This window comes from Phyllostomus discolor, chromosome 6, assembly GCF_004126475.2.
Source record: "Phyllostomus discolor isolate MPI-MPIP mPhyDis1 chromosome 6, mPhyDis1.pri.v3, whole genome shotgun sequence".
Taxonomy (NCBI): domain Eukaryota; kingdom Metazoa; phylum Chordata; class Mammalia; order Chiroptera; family Phyllostomidae; genus Phyllostomus; species Phyllostomus discolor.
Window position 1 is genome coordinate 158,895,950 of NC_040908.2, and position 26,231 is coordinate 158,922,180.

The window sequence follows — 26,231 nt, forward strand, 5'->3', positions numbered from 1 at the left end:
CTGCTCTGGCCCAGAATATGTCTAATGCCCTGAAAGAAAATATAATCGTATGTGACAAAACTCACAAAGGACCTGCCAAAAGCTCTACTGGTTGCTGAGAGCTTGCAGAAATCTCCACGCACCACAGGCCTGCCTTTTCCAGAGTGCCCTGGCTCAGTGAGATGAAAGTCAGCTCACCTCTCCATGTCTAATACTCCCTGAGTTCTAAACCACCCAGTTTCTGTAACAACTACTTCATTTCATTGCAGCTAATATTTATATCATGTCTTGTATTTCTTGTTATTTCTGTGAAAAAGTGAATTTAATGACAAGCTACTCCATCATTCAGAAGTAAAAATATTGTATCATTTTGTAAGCACTTTTTGCTATGTTTTCCTAACTTTTTATTTTGAAACACTTGAAACTTCTAGAAGAGATAAGAATATACAAAAATCTGAAGAATAGGGAGCTACCATTCATGTCTCATATTTCATGTGCATACCTTGATTGTAGCTCTGTTTCTGATCATACATTTGTGATGCAATTTTGAAGAGTTTACCTATTTGCAGGTTAATGTTATGTTTAAAAAAGCCATAGACAAGATGGAGTTAAGTTGGAGCTCTTTTCCACATATTGACCTTTTTGCTGCATCTTTCACATCCTTATTCCTTAGGCTATAAATCAGTGGGTTTAGCAAGGGGATGACAAAATTATAAAACACAGCAGAGACCTTCTCCTGTTCCAGGGAATACTGAGAGCTTGGCTGCATGTAACTAAACATTCCAGACCCGTAGAATAAGGTCACAGCAGTCAGGTGGGAGGTACAAGTGAAGAAAGCTTTGCGCCTCCCCTCAGCTGAGTGAATTCTCCGGATGGCAATGATGATGCGGGAATAAGAGACCATGATTATGGTGAAAGTGAACACTGCAAGAATTCCAGTACAGATCGAAAGCAGCATCTCATTGTTACGTACATCAGAGCAAGAGAGCTTGAGAAGAGGGGGGATGTCACAGAAGTAATGATTCACAATGTTTGGACCACAGAAGTCCAGTTGAAGCAGCCCTATTGTGTGTGCCAGTGCATTAATTAGCCCACCTAAGTAAGATGCCAGGACCATCTGAATACAAACTCTTTGGGTCATGATGACTGTATACAGCAAGGGATTAGCTATTGCTACATAACGGTCATAAGCCATCATGGACAGGAGGATGGCTTCTGTGGTTACATACACTGCAAAAAAGAAACTCTGTAGAACACAGCCAGAAAACGTGCTGGACTTGTGTTTTGATAAGAAATTGACCAGCATCTTAGGGCTGAAGACAGTAGAGTAGCAGATATCACAAAAAGAGAGGTTGCTGAGAAAGAAGTACATTGGGGTATGAAGCTGGGCATTCACCCTGATCAAGGCAATCATCCCCCAATTACCCACCAGGGTCATGAAATAAATAAGGGTGAAAAGCAAAAAGAGAGGAATCTGCAAATTGGGATTTTCAGTTAAACCCACCAGAAGGAATTCCTTCACACCTGTGTGATTCCAACCTGCCATGCTTGCAGGTTTAGTCAGCTCTTTAGGTGCAGGACAAAATAGTATCACTAAGATGAAAAAGAAATGATGATTTCCTCCATGATCCGGTATCCATGATATCAAAGAGTATTTGGGTTTAGCCTGTAGTTAGAGGAAGAGAAGAAATTAACTTTAAGCAGTGTACTTTCTGTGTACTAGATAACCCATCTATAATAATTAACCCCACTGCAACTAGAATTATTTTATACCTCATTTCTCAGTTTGCACAACATAAAATTGGGATAAAGAAATCCTTAGATCATGAAAGTATTAATATTTGAAACTGATATTCATACTCAGATATGCCTTGTGCCAGGCCTCTGGCTCATTCTGTGGTAATTACAAGTCCTCTGATCAAATGAACCACAAAATGATTGACATTCTGTGACAGCATTTTTTTTTGTTTTTCTGTGCCTGAACTCTTCCTATTTTTCACACCTAGTTTACTTATGAAACCAACTTTCACAGTATTCAACCCCCTCCTTTACAAATCTCAAGCATCAAAACTTTTTTTGCTTCACCTTTTGCTTGGAAGATCAATGACTGTGCTCTCTAAAGAGTTGAGACAGGAAAAGGGCTAGAACAACCTTTTAATTTGCTATTTACTATTAAGGCCAATCAAAACATAGCAGTGTATTTTAACTCAAAAATTATTCCTTTTGCTATTTGCATCACTTCACTCTCACATCTTTGGTTTTCTTCAGGATTAAAACAACAAATCCAGAAACCAAAAGAAGAGAGGCAAAGTGTTACTATGAGGTAATGAAATTATCTCTATCATGACACAACTATATCACATATGTTCTGCTTTCAAAAGGTAGGCTTCAACGTAGTTTCACTTGTTTTTTGTTGACATAATACTCATACAGCAATATTTATGGTTAAATAGTAATAAATTCATTCATGTATACTTTCATATGTCCTGTCAAAATATATTAATTAGTACTCTGTGCTGAAAAAATGCTGTTTGCTAGAGATGAAGCAGTGAATAAGAAGAATGTCAGGCTTTCAAAGAGCTTATGTTTTATTAAGAGAACAGATACTTTTTGATATACTGCCCTCAATGATGATAAGTACTGTGAAGAAGAGTCAAGAATGGGATGGTAAATAGTAAGAAATGGTAGATACTCTACCATATAGTGTGTAACTTTCCTATTGCTACTATAACAAGTCATCAAAAATTAGTGGCTTAAAATAACAATCATGCTTTTTATGCAGAGAACTGTGTTAGGCATTAGACACATCATGAAGGATGTATGAGTTGTGCTCTCATGGAAATGGAAGTCCACTGAGGTCAGGATTTGGGTGAGTTTGGGATGTTGTCTTCAGGGTACTTTTAAATCAAAACCAAAATATTTATTCTGTAAGTATATAAGCTCACCCCTCATAAACTGAGATTTTAATATATATGTATTATTTATATGTCATCCTGTTTCTATTTTAGATGGGTGGATTTGGGAAGCACAACAAATCCAAATTTAACTGTATCCTAGGAAAAGAAGGAATAACTTATTGAAAGTGGCAAGATTTTTTTTGTTTTTAATGAAACATTTTTAATGCCATAAAGAAACCTGTGTAATAAAACCAGAATGTGAAAATACAGAACCCAGAAATAAGCTCATTTAAAAAAAATGGAGGTGAAGGAAAATTTGTATGATTTTTAATGACACACTTTTTCTTCTCCAAGGCTCCTTAAGGTAGTGGGAACACCACATCATGGGAGGATATTAGAACTAGGCAAGATTGAGTTCCAATATAATTCTGCCCTTCATCTGCTGTATATTTTGCTTCTCTACAACAAGTCATTAAAAAAGTAACACAACAGAGTTCATATAATTTTCCCATTGATCGTTTAGAGAAAAAAGGGAAAATGTGGGGTTCTTGTCAATTGAACTACCATAGATTTCACATAATATATGTGAACTGACATGATGTTGATGGAGAAGACTCAACAACACCAAGACACATGAGAAACAGACAGGACTTCAAAAAGTTGGTAGTACTATTTCTAGTAACAGCTTTATCTATGAAGCTCATAATAGAAAACTATAAATACAGAAAAGCATCACCAGGGATCAAGGTATAATTTTCTCTTACGCTGTTAGAATTATAGCTAGAACACAGATTCCTTCTGTCACTAAATGTTGGACTTTGATACTTCACAATGTAATCTTCCTGATAAAGTAAGAGGCTGCTTTAGAATACTGGTAAGCATGAGAATTCTCCTAGGGAAACAAATACCCGAATCACATTTTAATAGTGTAAGAATATGCTCAAATGCAGCTTTTCCAACTGTCAGATTAATATCTTGAAATGCCAGGATGAAAAAAGGTATTTATTTTAAACATATGAAATTCATTTATAGTCATTTATTTTTGATTTATGACTCCAAAAAGGCATTTGAAAACACAGAATAATGAGTTATCAAGGACACAGTTGCTGATAAAGATGTTGGTGAGAGAAATCATAAAGTGTACAGCATTTATCATTCTACTGAAAAGTGAACCCAAGCAAATGCCTATCAACAGAGCTAATGGTTTTCAGTATAATGATCTTGCTATACTGTAGGTGCATAGTCATTAACCCGACTTGAATTTGCTATATGGTCTCATGCAGCTTTCTCCACAAAGTATTGTTATGTTAGCATAATATTTATAAATGAATTTATTTTAATGTATATTATATATCCTTCACTATTCATACTATTGCTCATGTTATTTTAGGGTATTATATAAAAATAAATATACAACTGATTGTTATATGAAGTATGTTATATGTATGTAAATTAATAAGTATATAAACTTATACTTTAACATAATGTATAATAATGCAAAGTAATGTATACTGAGTGGTTTATGATTTAAATTGTGTACCAGATGAAAAAACAAATGACAAACAGAAAGTTTAACAAACAGTCATCACAGATAAAATATTTAAACACCCACTATCAACAACTTTGACATCGTGAAAAATCCAAAACTACATAGCTTAGATAGTCTGACTTAAAATCAAAGCATGCTGATTTGAGACTATTTTATTTGGGCACACCAGAGTTGCAGTGGGAAGAACTAACACCTTGTTGTGGCAAAAACAGTCTTGTGCTCAGGGATTTGAGTGTCTGTGAGCACACCCAGGTTTTTCGCCAATAGGGCAGGCATAGTGACAGTCGGGGGATTGAAACTTATTCTTCAAATATCACTAGTGGAATCATAAAATAAAACTAGATGTAAAAGATTTCCAAAAACTATTATCATGTAAGATTGGAATGAAATCATTTTCCTTGTGATATGCTAAAATGCATTACAGTTCTTAGATATCCCATTTTCATAGAATATTCAAAATTTGCCATAAATATACAAGTAGCTTTAGGCTCTATATAAACCAACTATTAAATACATAAAATGCAGACATTCTCACATACACAAATATTAAATTGAGATATGGAAAAATTTTGCCCTTTTCACAAAATAAGAATATATGAAAGAAAAATAAAACACAGATTAGGAAATTTTATGGCTTTTAGGGAATCATAATAGCTGGTAACAAATATTTGCAGTGTGGAGATAACAGGAAATATCAAAAGCCAAAACAGACCCACATCATCACCTCCTAAACATACTCACAACTCAGAAAAGGCAAGAGTAAGCAGAGTATCTAGCGAAGACCACATTATCATGATTCTTTAAAGGGCTTATCACCGAGGGTAGAGAGTTTTATGTGTGCTTTCTTTTCTTTTGGTGACACAACCTGTGTCTCTTGGTGTAGATGGAATCTCAGATGTCCACAGGTTGGATCATTAGCATCTTCTCAGGTGTCTTGGGACTGGGGCTAATCAGAGTAGCAGGTCCTCTCAATAGTTATTCAGTAGATGCCTCTGCTTTCACTTGAATAAATTGTACCCCTTTTAAAAATCAAACAATTTTAAAAATGAACGTGCATTCTAAAAGTCAAACATCTTGGATAAAGCACAATACAGAGACTAAATGCTATTGCAAGAATTAAAGAAATGTGTTCCAATCCAATTCATGTTGCTCAAACAAGTGTTTGGATGTTCTGATGATGAAATAAGTGAAGCTGGGTTCTTTGTTTTAAAGTAGGGACATTCATGCATGTTGTGGCTACCTCACTGATCCATTGTAAAATTCATCTAAATTATGCATGACATCATGCCCCGAATATTTTAACACCAATTCGTATTAAAGAGCTATGAGTATACACACACATAAAATTAGTTGAAATGTATGCTCTCCTTTGGGAGAATTTATATAAAATGTATGTTCTCCCTCTGTGTAATAATTCAACAAGCATCATGGATCTGTGCACAGTGTGGAAATTTTGCATATATTTCACATAGGTGTATTAGCTTTTTATATAATTTTATATTTAGCTCTCTTGAATCATACAAATAATATAAACATCTGTGTCTTTGGAAAGTGTTGTAGATGGTTTTGTACAGCTCTGCTCTTAATTCATTAACATGTCTTGGGTATTTTAGCATAATAGCAGAGTAAGTTCTAATGCAGGCAGATAAATAAAGTGTGAAATCTTGGGTCAATCCAAATATTGTACAAATTTAAAGTATTATGACATTATTATATGGTGGTGAAGATACTGATAAAACATTAACCTGTCTTTAGATACAAAATGAAAGATATTACCATATCATAAGAGAAAAAACTTAATTAGAACTAATAGCAAAGTGTCAGTTAAAAGCTAAGGAGAGACTTCTCCAGCATACTTAATAGTGTTTGCAGCCCCAAAAAAGGTTCGATTCTCAATTAATACTTCCTGTCTTCCTCTTTATGCCATCTGTGTGGCAAACATTAGCTCATCTGTGTAAAAAAAAAATATTTTTATTTCTGAGGAAAAATGTATAAATGTATTCCTTTGAAGATAAATATATTTTAAATATGATCTGCAAATTATTTGTCTTCTCACACTAGAAAAATTGGCATTATTCAACTCTTTCCAATCACTCACTTGCCCCACCCCCAATGCTCAATGTCAATGAAATAAATGTACAGAGTTATCCCATAGACTTTATTCATGACCTCAATTAAATGCACATAATTTTGTAAAGGAAACACCAGTTTTATTTTATTTTTTAAAAGATTTTATTTATTTATTTTGAAAGAGAGGGGAAGTGAAGGAGAAAGAGAGTGAGAGAAACATCAATGTGTGGTTTCCTCTCATGTGGCCACCATTGGGGACCTGGCCCACAACTCAGGTATGTGCCCTGACTGGGAATTGAATCAACAACTTTTTGGTTCACAGCTCACGCTCATCCACTCAGCTACACCTCCCAGGGCAAGGAAACACCAGTTGTAGTATTTTAACTTTGTGTATTATTTTTATGACTGAAACATAATACAGCTTCTCAGCAACCTGTCTCCTCATACAAGCAGAAAAATAAATCTCATGACATGTAATTGTCATAAATGCCTTTCCTTCTTCTAACTTCTTCTCAAGTGTGGTTTATTTTGTAAAACATATATTCAACTTTAATTTTGTGTTTATTTTATTAAAATTATGTTAATTGTCTCTGTTTATTGATACTGTCAGAGGAGATCTTAGAAATAAATGGGAATTGGGGTGATAATGCAGAACAAGATGAACAAAATCACATCTGGGATGTTCTTCCCAAATTATTATTCTGACTTATGTTCAGGCAGTGACTTCCCTCTAATGGCTGTATTTGCCTAATGGTCAAAGAAACAGTGCTGAGCAAGATGAGTGATTCCATCCCAAAGTAAATTTTGCTTCTGAAGAGAATTTTGGCAACATTTTGATACATTTTGGTTGTCATAAGTAGATGGATTGCTACTGGCAGCGGCTGTGGAGAGACAAGGGATAGTGCTAAACACCCTAAAATGTGCAGGGTGGGCTTCTCTTCACTATACCTGCACCCCCCAAGAAAGAAGTATTGGCCCAAAATGTCAAGTGTGCTGCTTTTACAGGTTCAAAGTTAGATAAGCTCATAACAACTTATGGTTTTCAGATACATTGTGGTTTATTTTAAACTAACTTATCTTGGAAAATGAAAAATAACTCTTACATTAAATAGGTTCCTGTTAAAAAAGCTGATATGCTTCCTCATGAAAACTTATGTCCCTCAACTCAATAGAAGATTGACTGGAACTCAGCTCATTTAACAATATTCTCTTCAATGTTTTTTTAAACATAGATTACACTAAAATTAAAAGAATAATTCAAAATAATCTATATACCAGGTGTTATATAGGTATTGAAAAATAAACCAATATATATCCCTTGCTGCCAAGGAACTTTTAATATGAGCACATTGACAGACAAGTCACCATATACATTCAATACAACATGATAAAGTATAGTATAATAAATCAATGTGCAAAGCTAACTGGAGAGTAAAGACTATTATTTATTTTAGTTCAGGAATGTTTCAGAATAGAATAATTTCAGAGGGCACATGATAGAGGACAAAAACATTTTAAAAGAGTGAGTTTGGAAAGGTATCTTTATTGTTGGAGATGAATTCAAAATAGTGGACACATCAGCACAGTCCTGATAATGAAAGTGGCCACGCCTTACAGTTTGTTCAGTGACTTGAGCTCTCATTCATCTGAAAATCGACTTTCATTCTAATCCCTTTTTTGAGGGCATTCTTTATATCCTTGTTTCTGAAACTGTAGATGATTGGGTTGAACATGGGGAAAACAACCATATAAAACACTGCCACTGTCTTATCGCTGTTTAGGGAGTAGCTGGTGGCGGGATGTAAGTAGGTGAACAGGAGTGATCCATAGAATAAGGTGACTGCCATGAGATGGGAAGCACAGGTGGAGAATGTTCTGCTTCTGCCACCCGAGGGCTTGATGCTCAAAACAGTGATGAGGATACAAACATAAGAGAGGAATATGACCACGAAAGTGCTAGACTGGTTGAAGCCACACAAGACAAAGAGCAGAAGCTCATTGACATGGGTGTCTGCACATGATAAAGCCAGGAGAGGTGGGATATCACAGAAAAAAAGGTTGACAACATTGGAGCCACAAAATGGCAGTGTGAATGTGAGGCAGACATGCACCACGGAAGTCACACTTCCACTGAAGTACGCCAACACAATGAAGCAGGCACAGACTCTCCTGGACGTAAGTGTAGGGTAGCTCAGTGGCTTACAGATGGCTGCATAGCGGTCGTATGCCATTGCTGCCAGGATAAGGCACTCAGCATCAGCAAAACAACCAAAGAGAAACATCTGTAGTGCACAACCATAGGGAGAGATGGTTCTCCTGGATGTTAAGAAATTCACCAGCATTTTAGGAGTGACTGCTGTGGAGTAGCTGATGTCTAAGAAAGACAAGTTGCTGAGGAAATAATACGTGGGGGTTTGTAAGCTAGAAGTGATGTTAACTAGGATTATTAAGCCCGTATTTCCCACCACAATTAGTGTATATATGATGAGAAATACCAAGAATAAAGTGACTCTGAGAGGTAGATAATCTGTGAATCCAACAAGTAGGAACTCAGTTGGCATGCTATAATTACTTTTTGACATCTTTCTTTTCTTGTTTTTCTCATCCAGAATCGATGGTGTAAGCATACATGACTTCACTTGAGTAACCAATGAACCCATAATAGCTTCATTCACCCTTCTAAAGCAACAAATACAAGGATAATAAAATCATAGTCATGATATTTTTCATGACCTATTTGGTTTGTTTTCATTTTCATCATTTTGTTTACAGAGGTAACTGTTGATACCTGAGGATGTTGTTCAGAGGTGGTGTTTGGAGATGTGGTAACACTTCAGAAGCTGAGTGCATCAGGAGCTGAATTTGCACCTTACAACCTGGAAGGAAATGAATGTGGCTCAGTTGAAAAGACCTGCTAGAATTAAGAGAACTGGCAACATCCTTAGAGGCAAATCTCAAGTTTTTCAATCCTAAAGTCATATTCTTCCATGTAAAATAATGTAGAGTTGAGAGAAGTCCCAGGAAAAAAAAAAGAGCTCACCTGCAAACTAGACAATTCTACAGAAGACTATCTGTGATCTTGGAAGATAGTTTAGCATACCAGCTAAGAGCCCAGTAGCTATGGAAGAGTTCACTGGATTCAAATCTTAGCTTTGATCCTTACTGATCAAGTGACCATAAAGTTATTTAACAACTATGTGATGGTTAGAGGAAAAATCAGCAAATAGTCATAGGACATTTATGTAACTGGTACATAATAAACGCTAATGGGACTATTTGTAAAATAAAGCTTATTTAAACAAATAAGTTGACCTTTGAATTTCTTTTTAATTACTTAACCAGCAGCTTGATATAGTAAGGCTGTTTTCTCAAACATTATCTAATCTCTGGCATTGAGGATACACAATCTGACTTGCCTATAAAGAAAAGCCATTGAGGTTTTGTTCGTGTGTTGTGTACAAATGCATTGCTTAACATCAATATATTTTAAAATGTGCTTATATTTCTTCCTCTCTGTAGTTTATGCCTCTTTCTTGTAGGGGAACAGTTTGTTTCAGCCTGGCAAATGTGACTCAGCTCTGTATGGAAAACCTACACAAGCAAAGTGGTTGGCAGGAGCCAGACCTTCAAACTGAGTTTTCCTGTGGGAATCAGGCTTAGAAAATGCTTACAGATTGTTATGGCTTGCTCTTGCTAAAACTCCATCACCCTGGTCTAAACTAGCAAATGTGTACCCTTTGTCTTCAAAGTAATTCCCAAAGCCTGTGTGAATTCACCCAAGGACAGAGCTAATCAGCTCACCGCCATTCCCCTCTGCATGTTATTTTCATTTCCTTGATTGTACCTAAAATGTAGACTACAATGTTCTATGCAATAGATAATAAATCTTTCTCTGATGGAAGCTCCAAGAAAAATAATAAAAGCCTGTCTAGGCAAGGGTCAGGGCATTCTCCTTTGGAGACAGTGGCCAAGGCACTCATAGGCTCTCTCTCCCTTTAAGAGAGTAGCCATGCTGTTCCCTTTTTCTCCACAGGATTGCTGTCACCTGTGCATTCATTTTCTCTTTCTGCCACAACAAGGTGGAACTCTGCTGTCCGGAGTCTGCCACACTTTCCTATCTCCAAGGTATGATACTGTCTGGTGTGAGGTCCCAGAAACATTAAGTATTTTGAAGAACGACTATATCTGTAGTTGTTAATAGACTTTTAAACTGGGGCAATGTGGGAAAATATATATTATATAGCCAGGGGAAATAATCAAGAAAGAAGCAGAATGGGTGCAAAGAAGAAATAAGTTATAGGAGAATATTCAGCAAATATTCCAAGATCTGTAGTGTGGGAGGTGATTTGAGTGAGAAACACTGTAGTGAATAATAAGGCAATAAATAATGAATCTCTATTCCATCTGCCATGCCTGGTAAATATCAGAATGCCCCCTGCCCCCCCAAAAAATAACCCGTAGTCTTCTAGATGCACTGAGGTCAGTCTTTGGAAACCAGATCTTAAAAAGAAAGAACTGGACTGGGAAAAGATGAAAGGGGATGTTTGGAACTATAGTGAAGGAATCCACACTTAAAATAAAAGAGAAAAATAAGCTCATGTTTCTCTCCCATGCAAATGCCATTTAAGACTGATTTTCTGAAATAGTGTTTAAAAATTAATTCAATGGTTAAAAAACCTGTAATTAATTTGCTGTAATACATTCCATATTAAACTTACATAAGGAATTTTCACTTGTTTAATGGTTAAGAACTCAATAATCATTAAAAATGTTTCATCTAGAATGAATAAATAATGAAAGCTTAGGAGATTTCTATGCCACTGGTCTTCAAAAATTTTACCTAGGAAGGTATTGCTATAATTATTGGCTTTTATTACAAGAGTAACAACATCTACACTGAGACTGCCAGGTCACCTGGTTTGCCTGCCTATGAGGCTGGATTTGGTATCACAGGTCCAGAAGAGAATATAACAAGGAAGATTATGAACAAGTAAGTAAATGTCTGGAGACCTGGGCTCTAAAACACTTCCACTACTAAAAGTCATGTCATCTTTATGTCATCACATCCTGATTTCTACAATCAGACCTACTCTGTTTATCATATGGAACCATCATTTTTGAGGGAAAATGACACTATGCATATTCTAGAGCTTCATATTGTGATGTTGAAATATTTTCTACTGCTGTAAGAATGTTATCAGATATAATTATAAATAGGATGTTAATGATAGAAAGAACCTCACCAATCTAATCCACACCTTTTTTTTTAGGTGGGTGACTAAGTCACATCCACAGTAGCATCCAACAAATGACTTGTCTGTCCACTAGTGATGTTAATCAGTATCGTATACATCTATAAGCAGGTTATGGCACCAGAGTCTGCCTTTCCTTCCTTGAGACCCCAAGAGGCCTGAAACCTGTTTAGACGGTTTGTTGAATGAGAGAATCAAATCCCAGAACAATTTCATTTCATATGCATGTCACTTTATTTTTAACTCACATTTAATAATATTAATTATTCACATTGTAACACATTATATACATAATATACATAAGAACATTAATTTTTAAAATTTTTATATAACTTAGAACTACTTAAGATTTTTTTCATTATATGTGTTTAATTTTCAAGTGAAAAGTTAGTTTTCTTTAAAATATTAATTTCAAATTGTATTACATTGCAATTAGAAATGGTAACTCCTTTATACTAAATTTTATAAATTTATTGAAATCTATAGATTGTAATCAATGGCTATAAAGGAGTAATAGATTCTGGGAAAGAAAGATTAAAATGTTGATATGAAAGTTTGGTTTTTTCATTTATAATACTTACAGATTATAAATTTGAGGCATGGAGACACAAAATGAATTACAAAATTAGTGATACAACATGTTAAGAAGATGAAAGTAATATAAAAATCAATAAAATGTAAATTATTATAGGGGTTCTGAAATAGGGGCATGAGGAAACAATCAGAAATTATGATCAAGGTAGGTTTCAGTAAAAAGTTGGCATTTCCCCCTGCCCAGTGTGGCTCAGTTAGTTAAAGCATCAAGGGTTTGGTTCCTGGTCAGGGCACACACAAGTTATGAGTTTGATCCACCATGGGGGTTGGTATAAGAAGGAAGTCAAGCCCTGGCTGGCATAGCTCAGTGGATTGAGCATGGGCTGTGAAACAAAGTGTCGCAGGTTCGATTCCCAGTGAGAGTACATGCCTGGGTTACAGGCCATGACCCCCAGCAACCACACATTGATGTTTCTCTCTCTTTCTCTATCTTCCTCCCTTCTCTCTCTAAAAATAAATATATAAAATCTTTAAAAAAAAGAGAAGTCAATCAATGGAAGTTTCTCTTTCTAACTGATGTTCTCTGCCTTTCTCTCTCCTCACCTAACCTCAGTCTCTCCCTCCACAATTGAAAAATGGGCAAAGGATCTGAATAGAAACTTCTCCAAGGAAGATATACAGATGACCCATAGACATGAGAAAAGATCCTCAACATCACTTGTCATCAGGAGATGCAAATTAAAACCACAATGAGATACCACCTCACATCAGTCCAAACGGCCACCATTAAATCAACAAACAACAAGTACTGGTGAGATGTGGAGAAAAAGGAACCCTAGTGCACTGTTGGTAGGAATTCAGACTGGTGCAGCCACTATGGAAAACAGTATGGAGGTCCCTTAGAAAACTAAGTGCTGGAAAAAGCCTAAGGGCCCATCAGTAAATGAGTAGATCAAAAACTGTGGTATATTTATACAAAAGAATACTAGCTAGAAGGAAGGAAGAAGGAATTCCTACCTTCTGCAACAAAGAGCATGGATGGAACTGGAGAGCATTATGCTAAGTGAAATAAGCCAGTCAGTGAAAGACAAATACCATATGATCTCACCTATGAGAGGAATCTAATGAATAATAAAGTAATGAACAAAATAGAACTGCAGGCATGGGAACATGGGGCAGACTGAAAGTGACCTGAGGGAAGCAGGGAGGGAGATAATGGTATAAAGAAGAGGCAGGAACTAGACCAAGAACATGTATGAATGGCCCATGGGCATGGACAACAGTGTGGAGATTGTCTATGGGAGCCTGAGTTGGGATGGGCAGAGGAGGGCAAGAGGGAAAAACTGGGACAACTGTAATAGAATAACAATAAAAATGATATTAAAGATGTCCTTGGGTAAGGATAAATAAAAGTTGACAGTTAGACAAATATTTCCAGGAGAGAAGAGTGAATCATTAGGTATAGTATATGGGAGGAAGTGTTCATTCAGACAGAGGGTATGTCTTGTAGAAGGGGCTGTGCTGTTTGAGCGGGAAGAGTGTTGTTCTAAGGAGGGGAAAGGTAACTGTAATGTCAATGGAGGTAAGAGCTGCAGAGAAAAACAAAATGGAGAAGGTGCCTAAAGTCAGCTGAACTTCATCTCATAACAACAGTTATTTTTCAGGAACATTTGCAGTGGTAGGGTCACATTGGTAAAAGTGAAGCAGAGAGCCATAAAAATATCTGGAGCAAGTGAGAATCAGGCAGATGGAAAAGTGGTTAAAGTAGTGTCTGCCAGACTTTTTTATGTCAAGTTCAATTTCTTCACATTGTAATAAACTTATACAGTGGTATAGAACTATATATATATCTCTCTATAAATAAATATGTCTCACCTTAAATGGAAAAAGAGTATGTACTATTTTATTTATACATAATGGCATCCATCAATATGTTGTCTGCACCAATTATTACCCTGGTGTTTTGGTAGTAAATTTCTTTCCCTTATTTTTTCAATATCTTTTCTTTTATTTAATTTTTAATTTTTTAAATGTATTGATTTTGGAGAGAGGAAGGGAGAGAGACATGCACACCATCATTGGCTTGTTGTCCCTCTTATTTATGCATTCATTTGTTGATTCCTGTATGTGCCCTGACCAGGCATTGAACCTGCAGTTTTGGCCTATCAGCATGACACTCTCACCAACTGAGCTGCCTGGACTGAGCTCCATGTATTTTCACTGAAATGATTCTGTAAAGAAGAGTTTTTCATTCTTTTCTATGTTTGTGTTCATTGAGTTAGCTGGTTTGACCAATGTGTACTAGCTGAGGATGATTTTGTTCTTTGGGTTTGTTATCCAATACTGCCATCATTTTTCTTGCTCCAATTGTTCTAGCTTTGCTAATGAAACCATCACCAAATAGTTCCTGTGTCCTTTGCTTTTTGGACATGTTCTTGTCATTTGTGGTTGCTTGTTTCCACCTCTTAAATTCTGGTTGCACAATATGTTCCAGGCACATCTTATATTTTTCCAGATTCAGCTGCAGAAACAATCACTTCCCCAGGGAGGATGGCATTTGTGAATCAGTGTCTGACAACACATTCTACTTTCATGTGGGCACTGACATTTCTCTGTTAAGAAAACATTTGGAACTTATACTCATTAATCAACATCACCCCAACTATTTTAATTTTAAAAAGACTCTGTTGCACATATTTTCAGTACTTTTAAATTTCTAAATAGTTGTAGTTATAACTTTCCAAATGAAGACTCAACACTATAGTTAAAAATGTTTAGATTTGGGAACCATAATTCTGAGTTTCTGTCCAAAAATATTAACTAGCATTATGATCAAGTGAAAATGTCTTAATCTTTTGGATCCTGTGTCCATGTCTACAAAGTTACGATAATAATACCTGCCTCATGTGTTTGTGAAGATAATATTAAATTATATGTATTCAAAACACTTTGCATGTTTTATTGATAACTTAATAGGTAGTCAATCATTATTTTTTGTGTTCTTAGTATAAATAGCTTTATAGAAATCTATTACAGTTATTAATCCACATTTATTCTTTTCTCCACTGTTGGGCAATTCCATTAATTATAAGTTTTCTTTGTTTAGTTTTTAAATGTCATGCAGAATACACATTGATTTGTTTCCTTTAGATGAATAACCACAGGTAGTATTTTGGGGCCAAAACTCCAACTTTCCTCTACATATTTGTGGGAAGCATTCTAGAGTGGTCAGGCAAAATTTTATTTCTGTGAGCATTTCCCCTGGCAATTGGTTTCATCATAATTTTTCCTACACTTACATCTTCCCAAGATCTATATTTTATAGAGTTTTAATAAATCACAAGTTACCTTATTAATATTTATTTCATTACTATACATGAGGGGCAATTCCTCCTGCCTGTTTACTATGTGTATACCCATCACTTTAAATATTGAAACCCTGCTTCCAACCAGTGGCTGAGTTTTTTATCTGTATTAGATGGAAATATTTTGAATTAGTAAGATTATTTTAATTTATTTATTTACATTTCACTATTAAATATGCTAATATATTATAGGCAAGAAAATGATCCATTGCAGTAATTAATGACCTACTATGAGCACCTCTCATGTGATACTGACTTTTCCAGTAATCCTGAAGCTATGAAGATGAGTAAGATGCGGTCTTTTCCTCACAAGCATGAACAGCCCAGAAGAGGAGTTGGAAGTGAAAACAAGAATTTACAATCCGATTTTATACTACAATGTTCAGTGATAGAACAATGGAGGATGGAACCCAATATTCTTGAGGAAATTTTCAGGAAAATCTTTAAAGAGGTAGAAATTCTTCATATTGGTCTTTGAGAATTATTATTGTATTGCAGGAGGAAGAATTCTAAATAAAGACATATGCAAGGGTAGGGAGTAAAAAATTTACACCTGCTAAATTGAAAACAGTAAGCCACTTACTACACAGAATCTAAAGTATGTGCTTGGAGAATGAAAAGGCCATAGGAGTGGATGTCAAATCAAATGATTTGTATGAGCAGCCCAAAGAATTTGGATTTCTTATTAAAAGGAGAGAAAATGTGTATCACTAAGGAAAGAATCATGATAGTAAAAATGGAGATGTATTAAAGGAGAACTAGGCAATGGCAGAAGTCAGAAGACTTATCATGAGTTAGGGTTAGAGAAAATGCGGACCTGAGCTGAGACAGTAGCAATGATACAAAACAAGAGGAAACTTATTTTAAGGTTATTTTTCTCACTTGGAAACTTATTTTAAGTTTATTTGTATCATTGTGTTGTCTTGTTTGCCCAAATGTATCAAAATACTTTTATCCAGAGAAAAAATATATGAAAATAGAAATTGATTACAGGAATAGCAGTGAGATTAGTTTAAAATGCTGAATTTGAAAAATTAGAGTGAAACGTAAAAATACTAGTTTCCTTGGGTTAGATATAAAATTGTCAGATGTCTGATAAAAGTATAAATGTGTTTCTCACTCAGACTTCCTTAGATATCTTACAGTGGAAAAAATTGCTTTTTAACACCATATGCAGCAAAAGAGAACTGAGCTGAAATTCAGAATGCCACTAATTACCCAATGACTAATAAGGCCCATTTATACATATAAATGTAACTTTTTGTTTTCTTTCTTCCCTTCAGTACTTGGTTACCTGAACAGGTTATAAGGTTCCATTCAATTATGAGTTTCTATGATTCTGAAAAGAGAACAGGGTGCCAAAAACAGGCCTTCTAGCTCTTTAAAATTCATAAGTTATAGTCTATCTAAGAGTCATTAGCAGAATGCCTAATTTTAAGGAAAAACAAAACAAAACAAAACAAAAGACTTAGAGGTTAACCACATAACCATTCCTCTGATACTGAAACTGCTCCCTACAAAGACTCACCAAATTCTCATCCATCTTTGGGTTGAATCATCCAAATAATTTTTTTTCACATTTCAGTTGATCTTGGTATGTTATGTATTATAAAATCTCATTACATTGAGTCAAAATGCGCTTTCATATAGCTTCTAAGTAATCAAGATACTGTTAAAGATATATTTCTTTGATTTTCAAGTACATTTAGTGTAAAACTTTTCCTTCAACCTCTATAAAACAAATCTAATCTCTTTCTTTTTGTGAATTTTCTTCAATAATAAGAGTCAAATGTAACATGTGTGCTGACATTTTGAATTCCATATTTCTCTACCTAATATGTTTTATCATTGTGTTGCTTAATCCTGCAAAAATTTTGAATATTTAAATATGTAGTATTCATACCTACATATGTTACATTGTTTGGCCACTATGAATTAAAGTTGAATCCAACACCTTGATGCCTTAATCTTATACAAACTGTGTGCAGGTAGATAGATTTAGAGACATTGATATATAGATATAGCTGTATATTAACACATCATTCACATATATTATTAACAGCCTTGTACTTCTCACAGTGGTTTTTAATAGCAACAAAATCAAACACATACCTTTAGGCTGGTTATAGAGCTAAACAAAGAGACCATATTCACTCACATACCATTAAATTCCATTAAATGACTGGTTTAATTCCCAAAAGCAAAAAGTCTTCTCAGAAACAACATCACCACAAAGTACAGAAACAAATGAAGCAAATTTCAGGTAAATACTTGCTTGTGTATATGGTCCTTTAGTGACTGCTGGAGAAAGTATCTTTGTATATAAATAAGGACTTACTAGACTTGAGAAGTTCCTTTTTGTTGTTCTTTTATATTACAGCCTAAAACTATTGAGAAAGTTCACCTTAACAATATACTGCTGGAGTAAGAAGTATCTGAAGACATCTGGATTCCTCCTGGTTTTACCATAACATCCCTAAATAATACCTTCATTTGTAATTTTATATTTTAGGATACCCATTTCCTTTTATTTCACCCATATATTTAATTTAATATGCTCTGTTTTCCTGATTTTTGGTCTAATGACCATGTTCTAAAACCCTTGAAAATGCTATCCTTCCTTTCTCCAAGCCCCACAAGTAGTTAACAATATACCTGCCTGTAGCATCAGTAAATATTTCTTAAATGTTTCGGCTTGGAAATTTATGGATACTGAGCAAATTATTTCTCATAATCATTCTTGTCATTGCTTGTTTGCCTTCTGTGTTTCTCACACTGTATATCAGAAAATTTAGTATTGGCAGCAAAAGGGTGTAAAACAAGCACAGGATTTTGGCTCTATCCTGTTGGTAGCGAGAGCTGGTTCCCAGGTAAGTAAATATTACTGTCCCATAGAGGAGAGTCACTACCATTAAATGGGAGGCACATGTGGAGAAAGCTTTATATATATTCCTTGCTGAGTGTGCCTTCAGGACAGTCTAGAGGATTCCCAGATAGGAACTAACCACTGTCAGAAAGGTAGTCACTGATGTTGCTCCAGAGAGGACAGAAAACAAAACCTCACTGTCCTGGGTGTCAGAACAAGAAAGTTGAAAGAGCAATGGAATATCACAAAAATAATGGTTAATGACATTGGACTCACAGAAAGACAGAGTGAGTAAGCTACTCAGGTGAGTGAGTGAGTGAGTGAGTGAGTTAGCACAACCTAGTAGGTACAAAGCAGTCACCAGGTAGATGCATAATGTGGGGGTCATGAGACCTCTGTAGTGAAGGGGGTGGCAAATGGCAACATACCAGTCATATGCCATTGCAGCCAGAAGGAAGCATTCAGTGGTCAGGAGCATGCTGATGAAGGAATACTGAAGGAGGCAGCCGAGATAGAAGATAAACATCTGCCCTGTTATGTAGTTCACTAATGTTTTAGGAATAAAGACAGAAGAATAGCAGAGATCTAAGAAAGCCTAGTGCCAAAGAAGAAAGTATTTTGGAGAATGGAGCTGGGCAGTAGCCATAATGAGTGCCATAACCCAGACGTTGCCCACCACAGTTATGAGATAGATCACGAGGAACAGCAGAAAAAGGACAGCATTCACTTCTGGGCTGTGAGTCAAGCCAGGATAATGAATTCTGTGATCATGCTGGAGTTTCTGGCAGCCATTTATGTTACTCCTCTGCAAAGGGTCTGCAAGAGATAAGAGAAAAAAGAAATATAACCAAAGATACAGCTTAAATATGTGAATTCAATTCGCTAGTTTCTGTAGAAAACAGCATAGTTTTAAGTGAACAATAACAATGCACAGTATATCCATTTATCACAAGTATGAAAACTTGGCCTGATTCAAAAGTTTACTTGGCTCAAGGTTGCACCAGGAGATAGAAGTTGGCCCTTTGCACCATGTAGGAGTCCCTGAAGAAATTAAAATACACTTGGAGAGTCCTAATAGGAAAGTTTGACAGAGTTCAAGAGCTGGAGCCTGGATAACAGTACAGTCCAGATCCCAGAACACAAGGCAAAGGCCTCATATTTTAAGGAACAGCACTCATTAACATCAAGCATACATACTCAATATTTAATATGTAAATTTCTGAGACATCTAGAAAAATTTTCTCTGTGACATCTTTTCAACTTTGATAACAAACACACATGACAAATTCATTAAAAATACAAACAATAGATACATATGTAAATATGTGTGTCTGTTATGTGTACACCCACACATATATATATAACATTTAATAAAACATAATATATTATTATGTATAAAAATAAAAAAGTGCAATTTAAGGGTGTCCAGAGAAGAGAGAAAAAATAATCAAATATTTTCTCTCATTTAAATATGACTTATTTGTTAAAACTTGATTGCTCCAGGAAGTCTTTCTTTGCTACTCCAACAGATATTTATCACTTCATCATTTGATATCTGATAGAATTTTTTATCCAATATCTTATATTGGTCCATGTGAGATCTTTTTTAAATTAAGATTGAATCGGGAAACTTTTCAATATATTTTAATTCTTTCCATTAAAAAAATCTCATACCTAATTTTCAGGAAAATGCATTGTATGAAATCACATATAAACCTAGCTTTTTATCCACAAAAAGACACATAATTAAGTTAATTTTAATCAGGCTTTATACATTACCCAACATACATGAAATGTAAGGTGTTGATGGGTAATGAATTTGGGGAATACTTGGTTAAATAATGCTTAAGGAAAGCTTTCTTTACTGTGGGACTAACAGGAAAATATAACATGCTAATATTCTTTGAAAGTTTCCAAGGAGAGAAAGAAATAATATAGAACATGTTTCATATTAACTTGATGGTTGAATCTATTTTAACTGAGCACCTATGAAAATGGCATTCTACCATCCATGCCGAGGGAACAATAGTTCCATGTTACGGAAGGGACAGTGAGAAAGACATGAGCTCAGATTTCTACCTTTCATGCTGATGTTTATTTAATAACAATTCAGTTCAAACACTGCAAGTCCTACTACAAAATAGTTATGGTGTCATCCTTTTTACTGAAAATACAGAGGTTAAAAAGAATGACTAGTCACTTTTCACATTAAGCTTTGATTCAGAGTCTAAGGCTTAGTTTCCTAACCTTAGTTTCATCGATCAACCTCCCTGAAGAGGTAGTTGTGAAAAATATATAGGAAAATATGTAAGAACTGTCTGTCACACCATAGATCATCTCTAAGTAACTGCTCTGTATTCAAAGTAAAACAATGAAATAAAATAGAGACTGGACTATCTGTTCACCCATTAGACAAATGATTTTTGAGTAAAATAGTTTTTAGTTCTTTGCATTTTTTTGGTTTACTTTATTTAGTTAGTTTTGCTTTGATGCACTTTACTGTTATTTTTTTTATTATTGTTCAAGTATAGTTTTCTCCATTTTCCTTTCACCACTCCATCCCCGCCCAACTCATCACCACCTCCCACCCACAATTCAACCCATCTTTGGCTTTGTCTGTGTGTCCTTCATACATGTTCATCGATGACCCTTCCTCTATTTTTCCCATTTTCCCTCTCCTTCTTCCCCTTTGGTTACTGTCAGTTTGTTCTTTATTTCAATGCGTCTGGTGCTATTTTGCTCATTTGTTTGTTTTGTTGATTAGGTTCCACTTAGAGATGAGATCATATGGTATTTGTCTTTCACCACCTGGTTTACTTCACTTAGCACAAAGCTCTCCAGTTCCATTCATGTTACAGTGAAGGCTAGGAGCTCCTTCTTTCTTTCTGCTACGTGGTACTCCATTATGTGAATGTACCGCAGTTTTTTGATTCCCTCATTTACTGGTGGGCACAAAACATTTTTTTACTTTGATGGTGACTTTTTTATTTCACTGTTTCTATAATTGTTCCTTTAGTCATAATTTAATAAATAATAATTTTCACCTCGACTGCATTCCACATGGTGTATTCTTTTGCTGTAAAGTCTGTTATATACAATAAATTTTTGAGTCCAATAATTAGCTCTGATAATAGAGCCAAAAAATCCTTAATCTTTCTTCAGGTTTATGAAGATTCAATGGTTTGTAATAGTCAATCTTAGATGTTAAAGAATTCCTTTAAGTAAATTCAGGTCTTGTGGTTGGTATAATTATGTGTACATAGATAGATGTACGAAGCTTTAAAAATAGAGAACTGAGGAAATATGGAACAAACCCACTAATCATCTCAATAATTGGAATGTATTTGAGGCAGATTAGTTTACTTCACATTCCACTCACAGCATGTATTGAGAACTGTTGTTTTTAAAAAGCTTTCAGGAAACGCATTTGCAACTTCTTTGTTACAACACTAAATACAACACCTACCTGGAGAGAGAGGAAATCTAGTCTTTTCTATTACTCTTCTGACTTATGCTCATATTTGACTTAGGGTCTTTGGAGGACAAAATCCCCAAAGATTCTCTGAACACTCAACTTCACTAAAACAGCTCAAGCGAAGCCTGAGGAAAGTAAGGCCCTGTGCTACCTTTCCAAATTGTGGCAATTCACATATTTGGCCTTTTCTGTGTTTTAGAGAAAACTGTTGATGTTCTTGTCCTGTATGAGGCTCTACAAGGAAAAGCTGACCTATTGAAAATTAACTCTTCCAGTATTTAGAATTATATATGTATATTATCAATCATACATAAATTTTAATTTTAAAGAGTGCTATTTCATTTTATTTAGTGATGACCATGTGCTCCTAAATACACTATTATTGGTAATAATTATGGGAAATATGTAATATTTCAATGTGAGACAACCCCAAAGAGGTGGAAGCAATTACTGAATAGAATTTGTGTGTGTGTTTTCATAAATTAGATTACCTTTTAATATTAGGGGTAATTTGGCCAATTATGACACTGAGAAACTGAAAATTATCAGTTTCAACATTTTTGTCATTATATTGGCTGAACATAAAAGTAATTTTTAGAAACACTACATTGGTAGCCCTGGCTGGCATAGCTCAGTGGATTGAGCTTGGGCTGTGAACCAAAGCATCGCAGGTTTGATTCCCAGTCATGGCACATGCCTGGGTTGCAGGCCATGTCCCTAATGGGTGAATGTGAGAGGCAACCACACACGGATATTTCTCTCTCTTTCTTTCTCCCTCGCTTCCCCTCCTAAAAATAAATAAATAGAAAATCTTTAAAAAATACATATTAAAAAAAGAAATACTACATTTGTTACTTGGAGAAAAGAATAAAAATACAAAAGGGAGTAAATACAGGATGAAATAATAGGCTACATTTTAAAAGGGCATAGAAGCAAATCACAACACATAGGTCACTGAGCTAGGTCAGGTGCATCCAAACCAACATGCACAGATATAAAAGGTGGTAAAAATTTCCAATCATTTTAAAATGAAGAAATCACAAAAACAGACTAACATTCAGGGAATATTAAAATTAGTTTTATTAACAAGAGTATTCCTTTTTCTTTAGCAATCAAATGTAAAGAAGGATCCTAGCTGGAATTGTTCCTATTTATCTAATGCCTAAATGCCTAGTATTTTCCAGGCATTTCACAATTGTTGTGTCCAATCATTATGTGCTTTTATTTAATTGAATATTCCAATTCATATGATTCATATTATAGGTGGCTCAGAATAATTAAAGACATTCTCTAAGTTTGCACTTTAAGAAGTGCTAGAACAATAATTTTGATACAATACTTCTGTGATTCAAAAATCTGTGGTCTTTCACCATTTATTCCATGCAGCCTTTCGATATTGACACAGTAAGGAGTGGACATAATAGGATTTGAAACCATACTGCATAAAGAATAGTGGAAATGTTAGGAAATATCCAGAATGACAAAAGTTGGAATCAGGATCATATTCTAGCAAAACCTTAACATGTCAGGAGCCTAAGAATGAAGAATGAGAATATAGGAATCCTAAGACTTCATAAGACATGTAAGACCAATTGACATAAACTCTAAGGAGTGACTTCTGTCTTGCTTAAATTTTAAAAAGTGATCATATAATTGGTAAAATTTAATAAATGCTGATTTTGTAAGGGAATGTAGACAACCATGAGAGTATTGTAGGGACTATTTTATATTAGATTATGGATTAAATGGGATGGCAGTGTGATCCTTAGAGGCCCATGATTCTGGGAGTTTGAATTTGTCCAGAGGCCAATTTGACTGAGCACAACTGAAAACTGTCATTGAAGCTACCGTTTATATAATCATTGTGTGCTCACAGAACAAGACCAAATCTCAAATCTTAGGAAAGTCAATTCATTGCATTAGCTTTCAGGTTTCTTCTAGGTAAGTGTCAAACCTCCCCACCATGCAGATGGAGCCACACCCAACCCACATGCTACCAGCACCTCATTTTCCTGATGAGCCAGGCCAGTTTCCAAATCACAAGCCCCAAGGCTGCACACATGAAATAGACAATGGACACATATTTGATGCAGATTTTCTGAGGGTTCAAAAAAAAAATGTTGTGAGACAGACCTCTACTAGGTCCTGATTTCTCCAGTGTTGAGGTTGAACAGTAACCAATTTTATGTAAGAGCTGAGGGAATTGGAGCTACAAGTATCATTCTCAACTCTTATCTGTGCACATGGCAATTGATGGCATTGCATCAGATATTTTATAGAAAAAGTCTCTGTTTATTTCCTATGGACTAACTATACTTATCATTTAAGGACATTTTGAATCTTCTTGACGGAGCTTCATTTGCTTTCAGAATATGAATGTAGGATGTATTACTTTTACAATTTCCAGCCTGCAACTTCCCCTACAACTTCTCTCCCTAGAAGAAAGAATTTATTTCTCATTTTAGCATCCAGTTTCTGTATAATAGTATAATACAAGTTTAGTACAAGTTTAACATCAGTATTTGAAAAAAATCTGTACACTTTTTCCATGAAATAATTCCCTCTCTCAGACATGCACACTTAATAAACTGTTATTGTATCTGCACCCTGTGGGCCAGACCCTTCTTTTACACAGTGTATATTGTAAGGAAATTTATTAAAATTACACTATGATTTATTTTTCTGAGTTTTAATCAACTTGATTGTATATTATTCCTTGTGTTTCATACTCAAAATATAAGATATTGAATACTTTTGAAAAGTGTGACTAACTAGATAAAGCCATGTTTACTAATTATCATTATTATTATATTTGTATTTTATTCTTAAAATAAAAATTTTCATACACATGTATTTGCACAAATGTACCATACATAAAAGTCACATACATATAGCTTTATGGGCCCAATTTTCAAATAATGCATTAAATGATCTTAGAAAATCATGAAGAGCTATATGAATATTATATGATGCTCTCAGCATTGGTGGTGGTGATGTTGTTTTTTCATTCTAAGAGGCAAAGTTTTATATGAATTACTTTGCGTAATTTTCTAATATAATTGTGTTTCTGTTGGCTCCCTTCACAGATATGGGAGCCATTCATATTTTTGATTTTGGCTGTCACTGAGAGAAAAGAATTTCAATCTAGCTGCTATGTAAATACATGAGTTAATATTTATAGAGCATTGAGCTGTCACACTGTGCTGCTTAGCTTATTGACCTGTACTTATTTCAGTATTTAAAGCAAACCCCCAAAATTAAACTTAATTTTATTTGTAGATGAAGATGTCCTCTAGTATACCATATTTATTTTCCAGATAGGAAATTTTACTACAAGTTAGGGAAAAAAGATCCCCATGGAACGATCAGTAATTATGGGCTGACTGTACCTTTTCTACCTGCATGTACAGTTTGAATCATAGGGAAACAATTGGTTTTACATATTTCTCCTCTCTAGAATAGCTCTTCAGGAAATTTTCTTTTTAATGTCTAAAGAATATCCTTAAAGTATTCTTTAAGATATTGGAAAATCCTTAAAGAAAAGGAGGAAATTCATCTGATTATCATTGATTCCCTAATGATCATGGAGGCATCCTTTCTAAAATTTTTCAGGGTAAGTTTTACCTGAGAATTAGGGGCCCTTTCACATGAAATGGTAAAACAGTGACATTCCATCCTGTTCAGTTGCATGTGTGGGAATGTAAACTGGGTCCAGGAATAGGGAAATGGTTTAGACCTACAATCTTCAACTTTTTTGGCACCAGAGACAAGTTTCATTGAACACAATTTTTCCACAGACTGATGTTGGAGTGGGAGAGAGACAGGAGGCAAAATTCAGGCAGTAATGCCAGCAGAATCCAGGAACAGGGACGGGAGTATTGGGGACAGCTGATTTAGACTAACTACTGTGAGTGTGGAGGTAATCTAGTACCAAGTTCTTTTTCTGGAGTGTCATCAGTGTTTAGATTTCTTTTGAACAATATCTGACTGAAAGAGTATGGGCTAATTTGAAGATCATGCATCTGTCAGTTTTGGTGAACAACTCAATGTGGTATTTTTTGCTTGAAAAGTATTCTATTTGTTTTCTGTGCAACAAAGAGACCAAGCTAAAATATATTTTATTATTTATACATTTTGTTTGTATCTCTCTATTTTTGTGTTTTCTGTCTAGATATTTTTATATATATGGTCATTTCTACCCATATGCAGGAATTAAAATGTCAACAATTGTCCAGACATAACTA

The 26,231-nt window shown here is 35.0% G+C and overlaps 2 protein-coding genes across 2 annotated transcripts; both read right to left on the reverse strand.

Annotated features, from left to right (window-relative positions):
• Positions 1 to 534: 534 nt before the first annotated feature.
• On the reverse strand, positions 535 to 1,532 carry LOC114490177 (olfactory receptor 1052-like). Its single transcript, XM_028504104.2, has one exon. It carries the CDS (start codon positions 1,523 to 1,525, stop codon positions 539 to 541), a length of 987 nt encoding a protein of 328 aa, XP_028359905.1. The 5' UTR covers positions 1,526 to 1,532; the 3' UTR covers positions 535 to 538.
• Positions 1,533 to 8,117: 6,585 nt separating this feature from the next.
• On the reverse strand, positions 8,118 to 9,101 carry LOC114490178 (olfactory receptor 5AS1-like). The gene has a single exon (XM_028504105.2). It carries the CDS (start codon positions 9,075 to 9,077, stop codon positions 8,118 to 8,120), a length of 960 nt encoding a protein of 319 aa, XP_028359906.1. The 5' UTR covers positions 9,078 to 9,101.
• Positions 9,102 to 26,231: the final 17,130 nt, after the last annotated feature.

Bases quoted from the DNA above. Each gene is read 5' to 3' on its own strand.
- LOC114490178 (XM_028504105.2), bottom strand. From the start codon at position 9,077: ATGTCAAAAAGTAATTATAGCATGCCAACTGAGTTCCTACTTGTTGGA.
- LOC114490177 (XM_028504104.2), bottom strand. From the start codon at position 1,525: ATGGCAGGTTGGAATCACACAGGTGTGAAGGAATTCCTTCTGGTGGGT.